Source organism: Myotis nattereri (assembly GCF_964212035.1).
Source record: "Myotis nattereri genome assembly, chromosome: 17".
Classification (NCBI taxonomy): domain Eukaryota; kingdom Metazoa; phylum Chordata; class Mammalia; order Chiroptera; family Vespertilionidae; genus Myotis; species Myotis nattereri.
Window position 1 is genome coordinate 4,699,975 of NC_138092.1, and position 16,038 is coordinate 4,716,012.

A 16,038-nucleotide genomic window follows, 5' to 3' on the forward strand; every position below is an offset into this window, starting at 1 on the left:
GAAAGCATGCTCTCATGGATCCCGGGACATCCCCAGCGCTAGCACGGTGCCTAGAACATAAGACATGCTCATAACGGATGCTCTATTAACTACTTACATAATGGGAGACAGAAACCAGCTGGCTAATAGGAAGGTGGTGAAGGACTAGTACCGCCCAAAACATCCTCTCAAGTAAAAAAATAGAAATAGCTCCATTAACAATCATCTGACTGAAGGTTGAGACTTCAGGCTCTGTTTTATTTTCAACTCCACAGCAGCCCATCTTCTGAAAGGCTCACTAGCATGTTTTTAAATTGCAAAACATAAATCTGAACTAAATGCGCACCTCTGTTCCCTAAATTGTAAACACCCTGCAGTCTTCCCAAAAACTGAGACAGAGGACAGCGCCCCTAGTGGTAGAGATGGGTGTTTGTTTGCAGAGGGGAAGCTGGTGAGACTAAGGGAGGGGATTGGTCCAGGAGGCTGTCATCTTTAGAACCGGGAATTTGGAGAGGGGAGGGTAGGAGGGGAGGAAGTCGAAGAGAAAGGTCAGAGAAGGAGGAAGAGGGAAGAGAATGTTGTCCATGAGGAAGAAGACATTTCCTGGCTTGCAAACGCCAAGCGCTGTGCACTCTCCTTGTGTGACCTAGACGTGCCTCGTTTCTTTGGGTCTAAAGCTGAGCCCGAGGCCCACCCGCCCCGCCCGGGGGCTCACTGCTCCTCTCGCTGAGCAGTTGCCACAGGAACCTGAGAGCCTAACAATTCCTTCCAGGCTCAGGGGAAAGCAGGGCCTTGCAGGGAGCACACGCTCCAAGGCTGAGTCTGCAGCGGTGCCATCCCTCGCCCACAGCCCCTGCCGGCCAAGGCTGAGGAGTCCCCTTGCATCTCCCTGCGCCACGCAGATGAGTGAATTAATAAAGAGGCGATTAGGAACCCATTATGCCCGCAGATGCTCTTAGCTGTACAGTAGATAAGTGTGCTGCGTGGATACTGAATGAAATAATGAAGACTCTTGCTGCCTCCTAACCGACTTCAGAGGGGGAGGCAGCTTTGCCTGGGCCTGAGATTGGCCCTCAGCCAAGTAGTCCTGAAGAGAAGAGAGATGGGGGGAGTCCCCTCCCTGCAGGAGGCTGGGGAGGGAGGTGGGCAGCCCAGGGCATGCCGAGATCTCTGGGCTGCAGTATTAACAGCCGAAGGAAGGGCTGCTCGCAGACCAAAGCTGCTTTGGTGTCTGAGGGCACCTGTCAGTCACGGCCTCGGGTTGAGGACAGGCAGGCTGCCCGGGCGCACTTGGCAGACGCTCAGCCAGGGCAAAGCTCAGAGCAGAGGCTTCTCTTCAGCTCAAGACGCAAAAGTAATGAACAAAGGCTGCTACACACACACACACACACACACACACACACACACACACTAAAGCAAATCACAAAAGCACCTGCCTGTGTTTTCCGTGTTCCCCAAGACAGTTTCTCTGGAACTGGAATTTTCCAAGGTTCTCAGCTCTGGCTTAATTTTGAGAGGATGCCTGTAGTAACATGGTCCGTAGACACCCCACCGCGTCCTCTCCATCTGCCTGCCCGCTGCCACCCCGAGGCTGGCAGGAGCCCCCGAGGATATTACAAGGTTAAAGGGAGGCAAAGAGCTGGAGAACCAGGAGTTACATCAAAGAGCTGCCAACACGAGGAAGAGGCCAGAGTTCACACTTGGGGACGGGTCTGTTGTGAACTTGGCTCCTGGGCTAGGGCTGGCTGTGCGGATGGGTGGCCTGGGCAGCAGAGGCAGTGGGACAGACAGAGTCGGGGATCTCTGAAGGCGGAGCCACGGCGCTTCTGACAGAGTAGGTGTGGGCTGTGAGGTTGTACCCAGAACATCTGGGAAAATGGAGGCCCCATTACTCAAGATGGCAGGTGGGTACAGAAGACCGAGGGTGTGGCTTTGAGAATGGCCAATGAGAGATGCCTGTTAGACTGTTAACTGGGGTGTCGCTTAGCAAATGTGGAGAAGAGTCTAAAGGTCAAGGGGGGCCGAAACCGGTTTGGCTCAGTGGATGGAGCGTCGGCTTGCGGACTGAGGGGTCCCGGGTTCGATTCCGGTCAAGGGCATGTACCTGGGTTGCAGGCACATCCCCAGTGGGGGATGTGCAGGAGGCAGCTGATCGATGTTTCTCTCTCATCGATGTTTCTAACTCTCTATCTCTCTCCCTTCCTCTCTGTAAAAAATCAATAAAAAATATATTTAAAAAAAATGCAATTTAAAGGTCAAGGGGGACGCATACATCTGGAGTCTTCAGGAAAGAGACTGTGTTGAAGCCATGAAACAAGAGATCGCATGGGGGGGCGGGAGTGGCGGGGGGGGGGTGGCGGGGTGGCGGTGAGCCCATCAGCGGGATTTGACCTGGGAGACTGCGCCTCCCCTCTTGGGGCACCTTTTTCCTCTCTTGTCTTCTGCCAACTTGTGTCTTTATTTTCGCTGCACTGTCAGCTCTCCACCAGTCTCCTTTGCCAGTTTCCTCTCATCTTCCTTATCTTATAATGTAGGTGGCCCCTGGGATGGGGTGTTGTGTTCAGTTTGGATGGGGTGGTCAGCAAGACCCCAGTGGGATGACATTTGAGGAAAGACTTGAAGAAGGTGAGGGAGGAGCAGTCTACCTTGGGGGGAAGACTATCCCACTGGGGGGACAGCAAAGCAAAGGTCCTGAGGCAGAAGCAAGCCTGGCTCATGGGGATCAGCAAGGGTGCTGGTGTGGCTGGAGCAAAGTGAGCGAGGAGACCAGGCACGGGAGGACCGAAGGTCTCAGGGAAGACTCACTTTGGCCCTGAGTGGAAGAGGCGGCCACAGGAGGGTTGTGCACATTTGAATGGGATGTCTCTGATGTCCATGCTGGGCATGTAGGGTAAGGGCAGGAGCTGGTAAGTTACGGCAGTTACAGAAACAAGGTAAACGCTACCAGGGGCTTAGACCAGGGAGCTGGCAGAGAAGGGTTCCAAACACATGTTAAAAATAGAGCCAAAAGGATGTGTTGATGGACTGCAGGACATTTGTGATTTCTTCTTCAAACTAACAAGGTAGCTTTGTCCATTTTGAAGATTCATAGCAATAGACCTATCCTTAACGAGTATCTGGTCACGCCCATCCTGGCGTCTGGCACTTAGCAGGTGTTCAAGAAACATATGTTGGCTCTCTGAATGGCCGGTCGGAGGGCATCTTCAGTGTGAGCCAGGGGGCTGTTCTCAGGACCCCCGGGCTGCTGGGAGAACACACACCAGGACTAACACCGTTGCCTGGTCTGTTTCAGCTGCTCGGCGAAGACCGGTTTCAAGACATTGAAAAGATCAAGACCATTGGCAGCACCTACATGGCTGTCTCAGGCCTGTCACCTGAAAAGCAGGTAAGGGAACTCTTGGGACTCAGCCACAACCTCTGGCAGGGGCCTCGGTATTGTCACACTGCCTTAGGCAGTGAGGCTGCCATCACCAGGAGGCAGGGGAGGGTTAGGGAGAACATCCCATGAACCGGATACTCTGGTTGTGTGACGCATGTTGCTCTTGAGCTAAGCAGAGTCCACTGGATGGACCGACGCTTCTTCATGACTGAGAACCCTCTTGGCTTCCTATGAACCGCTCTGTTCATGTGATGAACAAAATCAGGGCCAGCAGTTCCCTGATTATGATTAGCTGTCGGTGTTGCTAACCCCCAATCCTAGCCTGTTTTGTTTTGTTTTTTGTTCTTGCTTTTGTTTTCTCCTCCAAACTCATGACCAAAAGTAGCATGTAATAATAATAACAACAAAAATAACAATAGCTCCTGCTCTTTTGAATGTGGCCTGTGTGCCAGGAACTCATGTTAAGCGGGAACACCAACATCCACCTGCCGGGGTTAGTGGACGAGTCACCCGCGATAACGTCATGCTCCCACGCAAGGCCTTGCCCCTGGCAGGTCCTCATTCAGTGTCACCTGGACATGAGTCTAAGTTACTCCAGGGAAGGAATCCTCATCCCTTCTCATCCCGCCTTTGCTTTCTGTCCAACTAAACACCTAGAACTATTACAAGGGTAACTGTCTGGCAAGAAGACCATGCTAGGAACTGGTCCCTGTGCCTGGTGCTCCAGAGCAGGGTCCCTGGGACAGCCTACGGCCAGGTCTGGCCAGTCACCTGTGCTTGCAGATCAGATGTCACTGAACACAGCCACACTCACTGCTTGTACTTTGTCCACGGCTCCTTTCAAACAACAATGGCAGAGCCGAGTAGCTGCACCAGAACTGTGGCCCACGAAGCCTGAGATCTGTGCTGCCTGGCCCTCTACCGAACCCGTTTGCCAGCCTCAGCTGCATCAGAGCACAGAACTCCATCCCAGCCACCCCCCGTGAGGTAGGCAGGGCCAGGGTGCTCAGCGCATTTGACAGATGACAGAGCTGAGGCTCAGAGAGGCTCAGAGGCTACTGGAGTTTGAGGAGTGAAGCACTTCAAAGGAAATAGACACAGTTCCTAGAGTGGAGACACTACACATATGTACACAGGAGCATGTATATATACATACATGTACATACACACACCCCCAACTCTACACACAGTGTACCTACACACACACATACACACACACCCAACACTACATATAATGTACACACACACACCAGTGAACATGGACAGGAACTCGGCCCACCAGCCTGAATAGACAGGGGCAGGTCTGGGAAGAATGACAGGATCCACACCTATCTTACTCTCTCATGAAAACCCCCTGTGGTCCCATGTTTGCGGATATGGAGGGCCTGAATGTGCAGGAGCCTCACACCTGGTGCTTCCTCTAAGGGACGTGGGGTGGGGTTAGGACACCAGGCAGGCCCCTCGCCCGATGCTCACGCTTGCTGGAATGCGTGCCTCTCTCGCCCCCCAGCAATGTGACGACAAGTGGGGACACCTGTGCGCCCTGGCTGACTTCTCGCTCGCCCTGACGGAGAGTATCCAAGAGATCAACAAACATTCGTTCAACAACTTCGAGCTCCGGATCGGTGAGTAGCTGCAGCGGACGGCCACTGGGGGCCCCGGGCTGCCTGGCCTGGTAGCATGGGACCCTCCCAGGCCTGGCCATCGAGCCAGGGATGCTCTTTCCTGCAAATGCAGCAGGCTTGGCCTGACCTTGCCGAGGACGGGGACAGGGTCGGCTCAGGCTTCTCTGGCTGCCTCTCACCGAAGATGCTGGAAGCCAGGCATGGACACTGGCCCGGGTGCAGAAAAACAAAGCAAACACTTGACCGCGGCAACCTCTCTCCCACGCAGGCCTTGCTCAGGGAGGCAGCTGGCTCACCAGTCATTTCATTCTGACTTCTGTCCCCCGACCCCGAGCGAGCAGGCAGGGCAGGCAGGCAAGGTATTGGTCCTTCCAGATAATGCCTTCAGGCAAAAGCAGGAGTCCACTCCTGAGGATTCAGCAGGACAGGCAGAGAGCCTGGGGCACTTCAGGCGGCGGCACGGTTCACCCTTCCTGTGATTTAGAGACGCCCTCGTGCAAAGCGACAACACAGCAGCAGTCACGACAATGTGAATAGTCACCCTTTATCATGTGTATCACATGCCAATTTCTTCAGCGTCTCTGCTGAGTCTTCTTCCTGAAGCATCAGGAAGCCCTTGCTCTGATCCACATTCCCATTTTGCAGATGCATAAACTCAGCCGGGGCGGGGGGGGGGGGGGGGCTAAGGATCAAACAGCCCAGATGTCGCCCCAGCAGCAGCCCCCAGGTGTCCCGAGACCAGCGACATTCCGGCTGCTAGGACTCAATCGAAAGCCATCGTTGCTGCAGCCCTGGTGTCAGATCCCTTCGCTGCTGCGCCATTTTACCAAATACCAAGCTCCCTTAGCCACTTTCAAGTAAAAAAAAAAGGTCAAGAAATACCAATGTCTGACTTGTCTGATCTAAGGATCGCCACGTGCCTTTGTTCCCTGCACCGAAAGGAATTACGTTTTATGTTTTTGATCTATGGACGGGGTATTCGGGGCTTGTTCCAACATCTCCCCTGGACTTTGTGTGTCCTTTCTGAAGTCACTGGCTACAGAATGGGAGCAGGAAAGCAAAGCAGAACTCTAGGCCTGAGCGAAAGGGTCTTCTACATAAAGTCGGGACACATCTCTGGGGTCAGGGCCAACCCAGTGTGGTACAGGGTACCGCTGGCATAGTTCAGGGGTCAGAAAATTATTTCTCCAGTGGGACTGAGTTGTGGGTCCACTGTGACCGGCTCTGTGAGTTCGGGTGAGTCATTGCAACGCTGAGTGTGTCGGTAAACCTGGCATCCCACAGGCTGAGCTAAGTCAGCGTCCGTGGGAGAATATGAATTCTTTTCTCTTGAGCACGCACTGGCTGCCAGGTACTATGCCAATGGCTTTGCTTATATCATCTCATTTCATCTTCCTTTTATTATTTCCACTTGACAGATAATAAAAAAGTGAGGTCCAGCCTGGCCAGTGCAGCTCAGTGGTTGAGTATCAACTTATGAACCAGGAGGTCATGGTTCCATTCCCAGTCAGGGCACATGCCTGGGTTGTGGGTTCAATCCCCAGTGTGGGGCGTGCAGGAGGCAAGCGATCAATGGTTCTCTCTCATCACTGATGCTTCTATCTCTCTCTCCCTCTCCCTTCCTCTCTGAAGTCCTTATATATATATGTATATATATATATATATACACATATATATGTGTGTATGTGTGTATATATATATATATATACATACTAAAAATATAGAGAGACTAAAAATACATATATATATATATATATATATGTATTTTTTTAAAAAAAAAAAACAGATCCAAATCAATTAAGTAAGTGACGAAGGTCACTGTCTAATGAGAGCCAGAACTGGGACCCTGGAATCTACCCGCAGAAATCACACCCTTCGTGATCACTACCCCAGACGGTGTGGCCACCTCGTGGCTGTAGATGCCTCTTCTCTCATCTCCTGCTCCTCTGGTTCCCCCACAGGCATCAGCCACGGCTCGGTGGTCGCTGGCGTCATCGGCGCTAAGAAGCCGCAGTACGACATCTGGGGTAAAACCGTGAACCTGGCCAGCCGCATGGACAGCACGGGGGTCAGCGGCAGGATCCAGGTCCCGGAGGAGACGTTCCTCATCCTGAAGGACCAGGGCTTCGCCTTCGACTACCGGGGGGAGATCTACGTGAAGGGCATCAGCGAGCAGGAGGGGAAAATCAAGACGTACTTTCTCCTGGGCAGGGTCCAGCCCAACCCGTTCATCCTGCCCCCGAGGAGGCTGCCGGGGCAGTACTCGCTGGCCGCCGTGGTCCTGGGCCTCGTCCAGTCCCTCAACAGGCAGCGGCAGAAGCAGCTCCTCAACGAGAACAACAGCTCGGGCATCAAGGGCCACTACGCCCGGCGGACTCTGCTGACGCCCGGCGGGCCCGAGCCCGGCGCCCAGGCCGAGGGCCCCGACAAGTCCGACTTGCCATGAGCGCATTTCCTTTGTGTTCCTTTTTTTTGTATTTCTTTTATATATAAAATAAATATACTAATAAAAATGTTTAATTTTTTTTAGAACAAGGATGGTCTCGCTGGTCTTTGAAGGCACTGGGTCGAAGACACGATTTGGGTTGCTCTTCGGCCACCAACGTGGACGGGTCATCTCGCACGTAGGTTCACGGAGAAGCACACATCAGGCCTCGTTCCTGACCCTGAGAGGCTGGCTCACAGCTGTGTGAGAGCAGGACATGTCAACAGACGGATCCGATGGGATGATAAATAACAGCCAGCAGAGGGCGCCGGCTAGACTTGGTGCTGTTCCCAGGGCCGCAGTAGCCACTGCAGACCCAGGTCTCAGGCTGCCTCCTGGGTGCAGGGAGAGGGGGCGCTGGGCATTCCCTTCCCTGGCATTTTAATTGCAGGCCCCAGGCGTTCCTCACACTGGCCCCCGGGCCCACCAGCATTTCCAAGAGAGAGTGTGGCGCTAGGATTAGGTGTGAGCGCCAAACAAAGGAACTGATTTTTTTTTAAATATATTTTATTGGTTTTTTTACAGAGAGGAAGGGAGAGGGATAAAGAGTTAGAAACATCGATGAGAGAGAAACATCGATCAGCTGCCTCCTGCACATTCCCTATTGGGTATGTGCCCGCAACCAAGGTACATGCCCTTGACCGGAATCAAACCTGGGACCCTTGAGTCCACAGGCCGATGCTCTATCCATTGAGCCAAACCGGTTAGGGCATATTTTATTGAGGAGTCAGCAGGGGGCAGAGGCCTGCAGAACAGCCAGTGCCCGTTTGAATCATTAACTGCAGCTCAGCTGCTCCTCCGGCCACCATCCTGCCCCCTCCAGCCCCATCTTTTGAGTGAGCTTTCAAAGCGGGTTGAGGGACTCTGTGCGCTTGTCTTTTAACCTTTTAGAAAACAGACAGCGTGACTCCAGTGCCATCAGTTCCTGTTTGGAAATTCAAACACGGTCTTTTCCTAACACACGATCCCCATTTGGATAGTATCCTAACAAGAATCCTAGCTGGTTTGGCTCAGTGGATAGAGCATCGGCCTGCAGACTGAAGGGTTCCGGGTTTGATTCCAGTCAAAAGCACATATCTGGGTTGCAGGCTCGATCCCCCAGTAGGGGGCTTGCAGGAGACAGCCAAGCAATGATTCTCTCTCATCGTTGATATTTCTCTCTCTCCTTCTCCCTTCCTAAAATCAATAAAAATATTCAAAAAAAAAAAAACACTTTCAGATTTATAGTTTCAAAGTCCACTTCTGACCATGATCTCAGCTGAGCCTCCCAACAACTCTCAGGGACAGAGGATTATCCTCATTTTCCAGCGAACGGAGGCTCACAAAATTAATAAAAATAATTGTTTGAAAAACTCCACCTAAAAATAGAGCACCAACGCTAGGAAGAGGTTAAAGACCACATGTGATCCTAAGTCTTGACTTTGTATATAAAACAAAGGCCCAGACAGGCCAAGATCCACCAACCAAAGTAGAACCAGAGCCGGGCACACAGGACCGGGCACACAGGACCGGTTGCCTCTCCTGTGCCCTGCGCAGACTCCGCACAGGGCTCTGACCTCCTCCCTCTGCTCCCTGTACAAGGGTCACCCTGTAACCAGGGCGCACTGAGTCCTCCCTGTCCCATAATGAGCTTGGCCGGCAGCCCCATAGAAGCCCCATGGCATCTGCCAACCCCCAGTCCCTCGTCAGACCCCTGCTCTGGACCGACACAAACTCAGCCTCTTCTCAATTCACAAACACAACACACGCCCCTCCCACACCCACACACCTACGCACACAATCTGTACGTAGACCCATGCTGCAACAGGCTTTCGTGAACTCTAGAAAGAGGAGATGGAGGAGCGGGTGACCTGGAAATAACTAAATACCCTCAGATTGACTGTTACCTATCTCCCCCTTAAAGGGCCATCCCGCCATACACTTGGTCCTTCCTCTGCCCCTCCCTCTCCCTTTCAAGAGCAAAATCTAACTCCTCGCATTTTCTCATGCCAAGGAGCATAAACCTTCTTTATTTGTCCAATAAGCAATCATGGAGCACCTCGTCTACTCCACTGCAACCTCCCGTATGCCAGAGCTGTGCTGTGCGCTTGAGGCCAGTTAGAAAAAGCTCTCAGATACCTGCAGGGAGGGAGGAAGAAAGTCAGCAGACAGGGTACTGAAGGGTCTGCAGACAAAAAAGCAGCAGGAGCTAAGGCCCTGTGGTCAGCCCTGTGTGGCCGGGCCCTGCAGTGGAATGAGGAGGTAAGGGCGGTGTGAGATGAGCTCAGAGGCAGCCAAGAGCCAGCCTGAAGGGAGCATTTTGTTGTTGTCATGTTTTTGTTTGTTTGCTTGAGCTCCAGCCAATATCTCACCTTCAATACCAAGGTTCTCAACAAGGCATTTTCCCGAACAGAGAGAGGCTCCCCTCAGGGGGAGTAGGCTGATCCAGCCAGAAGCATGATAAACAGTCAACCACTGCCCTCCACCCAGACGCCCTGGGACCCAGAGGCCCGAAGGTGCACAGCTGTCGCCTAGGGGACGCACTCTCTTCTCTGCACAGAGGAGGGGTTTTTAAAGGAACCTAGGAAAGCAAACTGGCCCGGACAAAGACACTGTTGAAGCCGCCCCGTTAGGGACCCCTCGCCTCCCTCTGGTGACACTGGTGGGTGGCAGGAGGCCTCTGATGAGTGTGGACACCGCCCCCCACAACTGCCCATAGAAGACACCGCAAGCTGGGACCTGTCTCCCCGACACCTATCAATTTGTTGCTGAAATAAGCACCTTCTTGGCTGAAAATGATAAACCTCTCTCTGCTCCGTGACCTGTGTTTGGGCTTGTTCAGCTGCCGGCGAGCGAGCAGGTCACGGCGCAGTGACTGTCCTGAACTCTGACAAGGCGCCTGGAGAGGGACAGGGAGGGGCGGTGCTCCCACACCCACTCCAGTCTCCCCATGGTGCAGATGACAAAAGTCTTCTGAGTGGGTGTCGTGGGCAAGAGGGAGGGAGGGCAGGGAAGGGTACAGGAAACCACACCCCCAGTCCTTGGGGTCCTCACTGGGGTCCTCCTTCAGGACCCAGAGCCACACCCCCAGAGAGAAGCAGATCTCCCAGGGGCTCCTGGCCGCCGGCTGCCCAGGCCCTGGACTGCGCTCCTCCCTGCTTTGCTGGGGCGTTCATTTCTGTGTTGCTTATGGAGCTCACAGATTTAGCACCAGCCTCTGTCTCTGGTTCCAGTCCTTGTCCTGCTCATTAGGTTCACTCTCTGCTGGCCTCATTGCAATTTATTCCCTCCTCTGCTACCGGAGGCGGCTGAGAGCAGCAGGGACCGGCCCCTCTGCAGGAGCCAGTGGCAGAGGAAATGCCATTAGCTTTCAATCCACAGAGCAGGGAAGGGGGTGGGCTTCTCACCTGTGGCGAAGCTTCTGTGGGGGAGGGGGGAGGGGGAGGGCCAGCAGGGAACTGGAAGCCTGGGCAGAGCCTGCCCTGAGCCCGGAGGAGGCTGGGAGCTGGCGCTGGCGATGTGCTTGTGTGGGACACAGGATGCAGGGAGAGCCGCCGGCAGCCGAGACTGCTATTACAAGCACCGCATCGCTGCCCACTACTGGGAGCCCAGGATCTTGGAGAAAAGGCCTGCGAGACCTTTGATTGGAATCAGTGTTGGAGGCCGAAGCTGCAAATAGGATTGAGCGAGGTTAAGCGATGCCGTAAAATGAACCAAGAAGGGAGACTGAGCTAAAGTCAGATTCCCCTGTGTACCTGCTTCATCCCCATCACATCTGCCCCCAGGGGCAGTGGGGCCCGGGGTCAAAGGCTGCCCCACCTCTCCGAGGCTGCAGTGCTGGGGTGTTTACTTCATCTCTCTGAGCCTCAGTTTCCCACATGTGTAGAAAGCCACTCTGGAGCGGGATCAGAGCAGGCTGTGAGGGACCAGCATCCCCAGCAGTGGTGGGCGGTGCACTTCCGGTCCCCAGCGCTCTGCCAGGGGAGGGAAACAGCCCTGGACAGAGAGGAAGCAGTAGGCTGGTCACATCCGGCGCTCGCAGTGTGTGCCCTAACATCTCCGGGTCCCATTCCAGCCCCAGACCTTTGTGGGCCACCTCGAGTGCCAGGCTCTCTGAAAGGGCACCAGGAGATAGGCCTGCTGCCTCCCTCATTGGGCTTGCAGTTCTGCGGGGAGCAGAACAACACAGTCCACTGATCTCCACGTGGCCCAGGCATCATCTGAAAGGCTCAGGAGGCCTTGAGCCATGAGCAGTGAGTGTCAGCTGCAGGTGGGGACAGTGGTTCCACCCGCATCCGCTCTAGTCTGAGCACTAACCTCATGCCCCCATGGGTCCACCTCTGAAAATGCCACAAGGGTCACCACCGGCCCTGAACACCCTGGTGAGCGGGGACACGGGCACAGAGCAACTGAGGACATAAAGACTCAGCACCCACCCTGGTACTGGCAAGTGCTCTGTAAAGTGTGACAGAAAGTGGTGCTGGCTGCCCTGGCTGGTTTTCCTCAGGGGTTAGAGCATAGGCCTGTGGACTGAAGGGTCTCAGATTCGATTCCGGTCAAGGGCATGTACCTTGGTTGCAGGCTCCATCCCTTGCCCCAGGTTAAAAGCAACCAATCCATGTGTCTCTCTCACATCAATGTTTCTCTCTCTGTGTCTCTCCCACTCCCTTCCACTCTCTCTAAAAATCAATGGGGGAAAAAATCCTCAGGTGAAGATTAACCAAAAAATAAATAAAGTGGTGTTATGGGTTCACTCAGCGAGATAGACCACTGACTCAGAATTTAAAGTTAAGAGCCTTTATTAAGCTGGCCAGCTGACTACAGTTACAGCACCCTGTGGAAGCAGAGGGCTGAACTGCAGCGCAAACTACAGGAGTTACATTTTATTATTAAATTCTGTGGAGGCCCAGAGAAAAATGTGTCTTTCAAATTCTGGGCCCCCAATAAGGAGGACACTCTCTTTACTTATACTTTTTCCAGTCCTTTGTCTCCCAAATTTGGAATGAGACTTCGGCCTTCTGAGAAAGAAGGCCTGCGTGCTGGGAAGGGGCCATGAGACCATATCTCAAGGCCTGGCCTGATGTCAGTACCTTCCTATCTATGTGTTTTAGGAACAGACAGCACAGCATGACCCATCTGGCCAAAGCGCCAGATATGCAGCCCAGCACATTGGGAGCTGGTTAAATGAGGGGATCACTGCTAAGGAGGACATATCTGGGCTAAAACCTGAAGGAGCCAGCACTCAAAATAACACCTGGCTCAAAACGCGGTGATAAGTGCCAAGACTGCTAACGGACTGCTGTATAAACAGGCCGTGATACCTTCAGACGTTTCTAATCCTGGCGTCCAGCCCACAGCCCAGCCTGACGGCCCTCCCCAGCCCCAGTGCCCCAGTGCCCCAGTGGGGACTGAGTAAGTCACAAGGTCCCGGCCCTTCCCTGTGCAGCTGACACAGCCTCCAGACCTAGGTCAAAGCGCCCAAGGAACCCGCTGGCCCTCGCATCTGAGCAGCCATGGCCCCTTCAGAGAGGAGCATCATTAGGAGGGGCTCACAGGCCAGGAAGGAGAGCAGAGGGAGCTCCGTTTCCTGGCACAGGGAGATCAGATTCAGGGGAGTGTGCAGCTGCCCTTAGAACCCGTCTTGACATGGGATTCGCTTTCCTTTGCTGCCACCTGGTGGTCAAACGTGGGAACAACAGTCTGGAGTGTGGGAAGCTGCTTCCACAATCAACTAAAGGAGTTGACTCCCTGGTAACCAGGAGCTGTTCTGGACGCTGGTGCTGGACATGGAGCTGTGGACAAAGCTGACCAAACCCCCTGCCCTCACCGGGCTTGCACTCCAACTGGCTGCATCAGACACAGCTGCTTAAAGGCTGGCGATGACAAGGGTTCAGGGGGAAAGGAACTGCCTGGACCACACAGCTCACTAGTGGAAAAGCTGACCTGAGAACTCCCTGCATAGCCCCCCTTGCCTTCCCAGGAGTCAGGCAGAAGGATGGGAGGTTGGCTCTCAGATTTTGTGAAAATCGCTTCATTGGAGCGCAGCCGAGCCCACCTGGAGACACGGTTCCTCTGGGCATCATGAAGTCAGGAGGGTCCACGTCTGATTTTAAAAGGACCACTCTGGCTACCACATGGAGAAGGGATTGGAGGCGAGTCAAGGGGAAGCAGCAGGCCATCAGAAGGCTCCTGCGCTCGTCAGTGTAACCGGGAAGTGCATCCCGGCCACTTACCCCCATCCCTCTCCTGTGTTAGAGCACACCGAAGCCCTATAAAACCTGGGGGAGCCGACTGCTTCTAAAGACAGGGGAGGGTATGCAAAAGAAAACGCAGCCCTTCAAAGTTAGCAACGTCCTTTAACATCACAACTTGTGCTCTTCTCCACTCCTTGAGGACTAATAAAATGAACCCTCCCCATCCAAACACTCTAAATTAGGAACTTAACATTTCATTAACAGCATCCTTTACCTGGAATAATTAACGCCAGATGCAGACGAATGGCAGGGATTAGGCATTTTCCACCACGAGAGACATTTTTAGGAAGGATCCAGATTGTCTTTCACTCCACCACTTCCGGCCCGCCTCCTCCCCCCCCCCCCCCCCCGCCCCCCAGCTGTTTCCTTGAGCTGGGACTCGCTCACCGGCCTGACAGCAGTTCTCATGGGCTGGGGCACCGTGGTGAGGAGAGGGATGGAAACTCAAAACACCCAACAGGCAGAACCGTGGCTAAACTAAAAACAGTACGAATAGCATGGCGGCTATCGTTTGTTAAGAGCTTACAATGGGTGGGGCACTATGTTAAGAACTGAATACACCTGCTAAAGCAACGAAATGCCTCCCCCAATTCACTGCCAAGTTACCATTCAAGATCACCTTGGAACCTTAGCCGGGGTCCCCAGTGCAGCAAGATGCTACAAGCCACATAGAGGAAGAGCAATATGGCGGTGGCTTGGTGCTTACAAAAATCCAGCCTTCCAACCTCTTCAAGGGTCACCTTCCTAACCATGCAGGTCCCGATCCTGAGCCTGGATGTCTCGATTGTCTCCTTCTCTGCTGCTCCAACGTGCTGGCCACTTAACTATGTGCTCATCTCCCCACCGGCTGGGACTAGTTCTGAGATACTGATGAGCATCCACGTCTTGGGGGTCAATCCCTCCTCACAGGCTTCCTGCACGGCGGTTCTGACAGCTGGGGCGGGTGAGACCTGCCCCTCCTCCCACCGCCCTTCCCAGGTGGGTCCCAGGGATTTAGAGGAAACCACAGGAGTCTGATAACACTGCTGGTAAGTAGCAGAGCCTGGACTCAACGTTGAATCTATGTCGGACAACCCATGCCTTCGAGAAGCTTGTCCCACTGCCCCTCGCAGGTGCTCACAGACGCCTGCTGAACACAACTGAAGGAAGGATTTAGCCCAGAGGAACAGCCCTCCATGGGTGGTACATTTTCACCTTTGGTACCATAATTATGCACACAGGACCTCTTCGAAGTCCCTTGAATCAAAGTGCAAAGGCTGTCCCTTCTGAAGGCCGGTCCAGGCCAGCCCAGCTCCATCCCAGGCCCTTGTACACTTTGAATAGAGACTCTGCCTGTATGTCAGAATCTTTGACATTCACTAAAGTAGAAGAAAGACAACATCCCAAGAGGGATGGGGCAGAGAAAAGCTAGAAACCCAGAAAGTTGGCCAAGGTTTATAAGCTGGGACAGGGTCCAGAGCCCAGGACTCAGCCACGCAATGGCCAGCCCCACCGTCTTGCAGAATGCTAGTGCTGAGCCAGTCTAGGGAACGACTCATTGCTGTTTTTAAAGTGACACCAACAGACGTTACATGATGTGCCCACACAGACCCAGCAGCTGAGGGGCAGAACTGAAACTGGAGTCTGAGGGATCCTAGTGTATTTGAACCCAAGTCTGGTGGCCCACCGCCTGGGGTGCTCCTCCCCCCACTAGGCAGTGATTCTAAAGTCAGGCAGGCCTGAGTCAGAAACCCTCACTCGTGGTCTCTCTGGCCTTGGGCAGGTTATTAACCTCTCCAAGCCTCCAGGTTCTTCTCTAAAAATGAGGACAATAATGAAACCTACCACACAGGTTTGTTCCAAGGATTAGAAGAGAGAATATATTGAAAACATTTCTTGGAATATGAAATAGCTCAAATACTATTGGCTCGTATTATATAACAGTGGCCCCCATTCTAACCTTTAAGAAGGTTTTCAGCTATTCAGAGAGTCAGCTAAGTTAAAAACTTACAGGGAGTAGACCTTACAGGGGGTCTAGAGCAATAAACCTCCCAATTACAAAGTTTGGATTTGTTCCTTTAAATTATTTTGAAATTGTCCTTCAGTAAGATCTCAAAGGCAAGAGCATTCCTTCTTTCCTGATACTTTCTTGTATCACAAACTATATTGATTTTAGATTCCCCAGACCAATCAGAATGGGACATGACCATGCTGCTGTTTATCCTCAAATAATGTCTGTGACCGCCGCCTGGCAGCCAGGACTGGAAATAACAGCCCTTAGTTAACAGTAGGAGCCAAAAATATCACATTCAGTGGAATAATTTAGTTGCTTTAACCCAGACACTTCTTTTACTGTTC

The 16,038-nt window shown here is 53.2% G+C and overlaps 1 protein-coding gene across 2 annotated transcripts in view; it reads left to right on the forward strand.

The window, feature by feature from the left end:
* Positions 1-7,512, forward strand: part of ADCY8 (adenylate cyclase 8) — a gene marked incomplete at its 5' end in the record, with an annotated part of 132,988 nt that extends 125,476 nt beyond the window's left edge. For both annotated transcript variants that reach the window (XM_081111302.1, XM_081111303.1), the window contains 3 exons: positions 3,272-3,364; positions 4,869-4,983; positions 6,945-7,512. In XM_081111302.1, coding sequence (XP_080967428.1) covers positions 3,272-3,364; positions 4,869-4,983; positions 6,945-7,429 — 693 coding nt within the window. In that variant the 3' untranslated portion in view covers positions 7,430-7,512. The remainder of the gene's footprint in view (positions 1-3,271; positions 3,365-4,868; positions 4,984-6,944) is intronic.
* Positions 7,513-16,038: the final 8,526 nt, after the last annotated feature.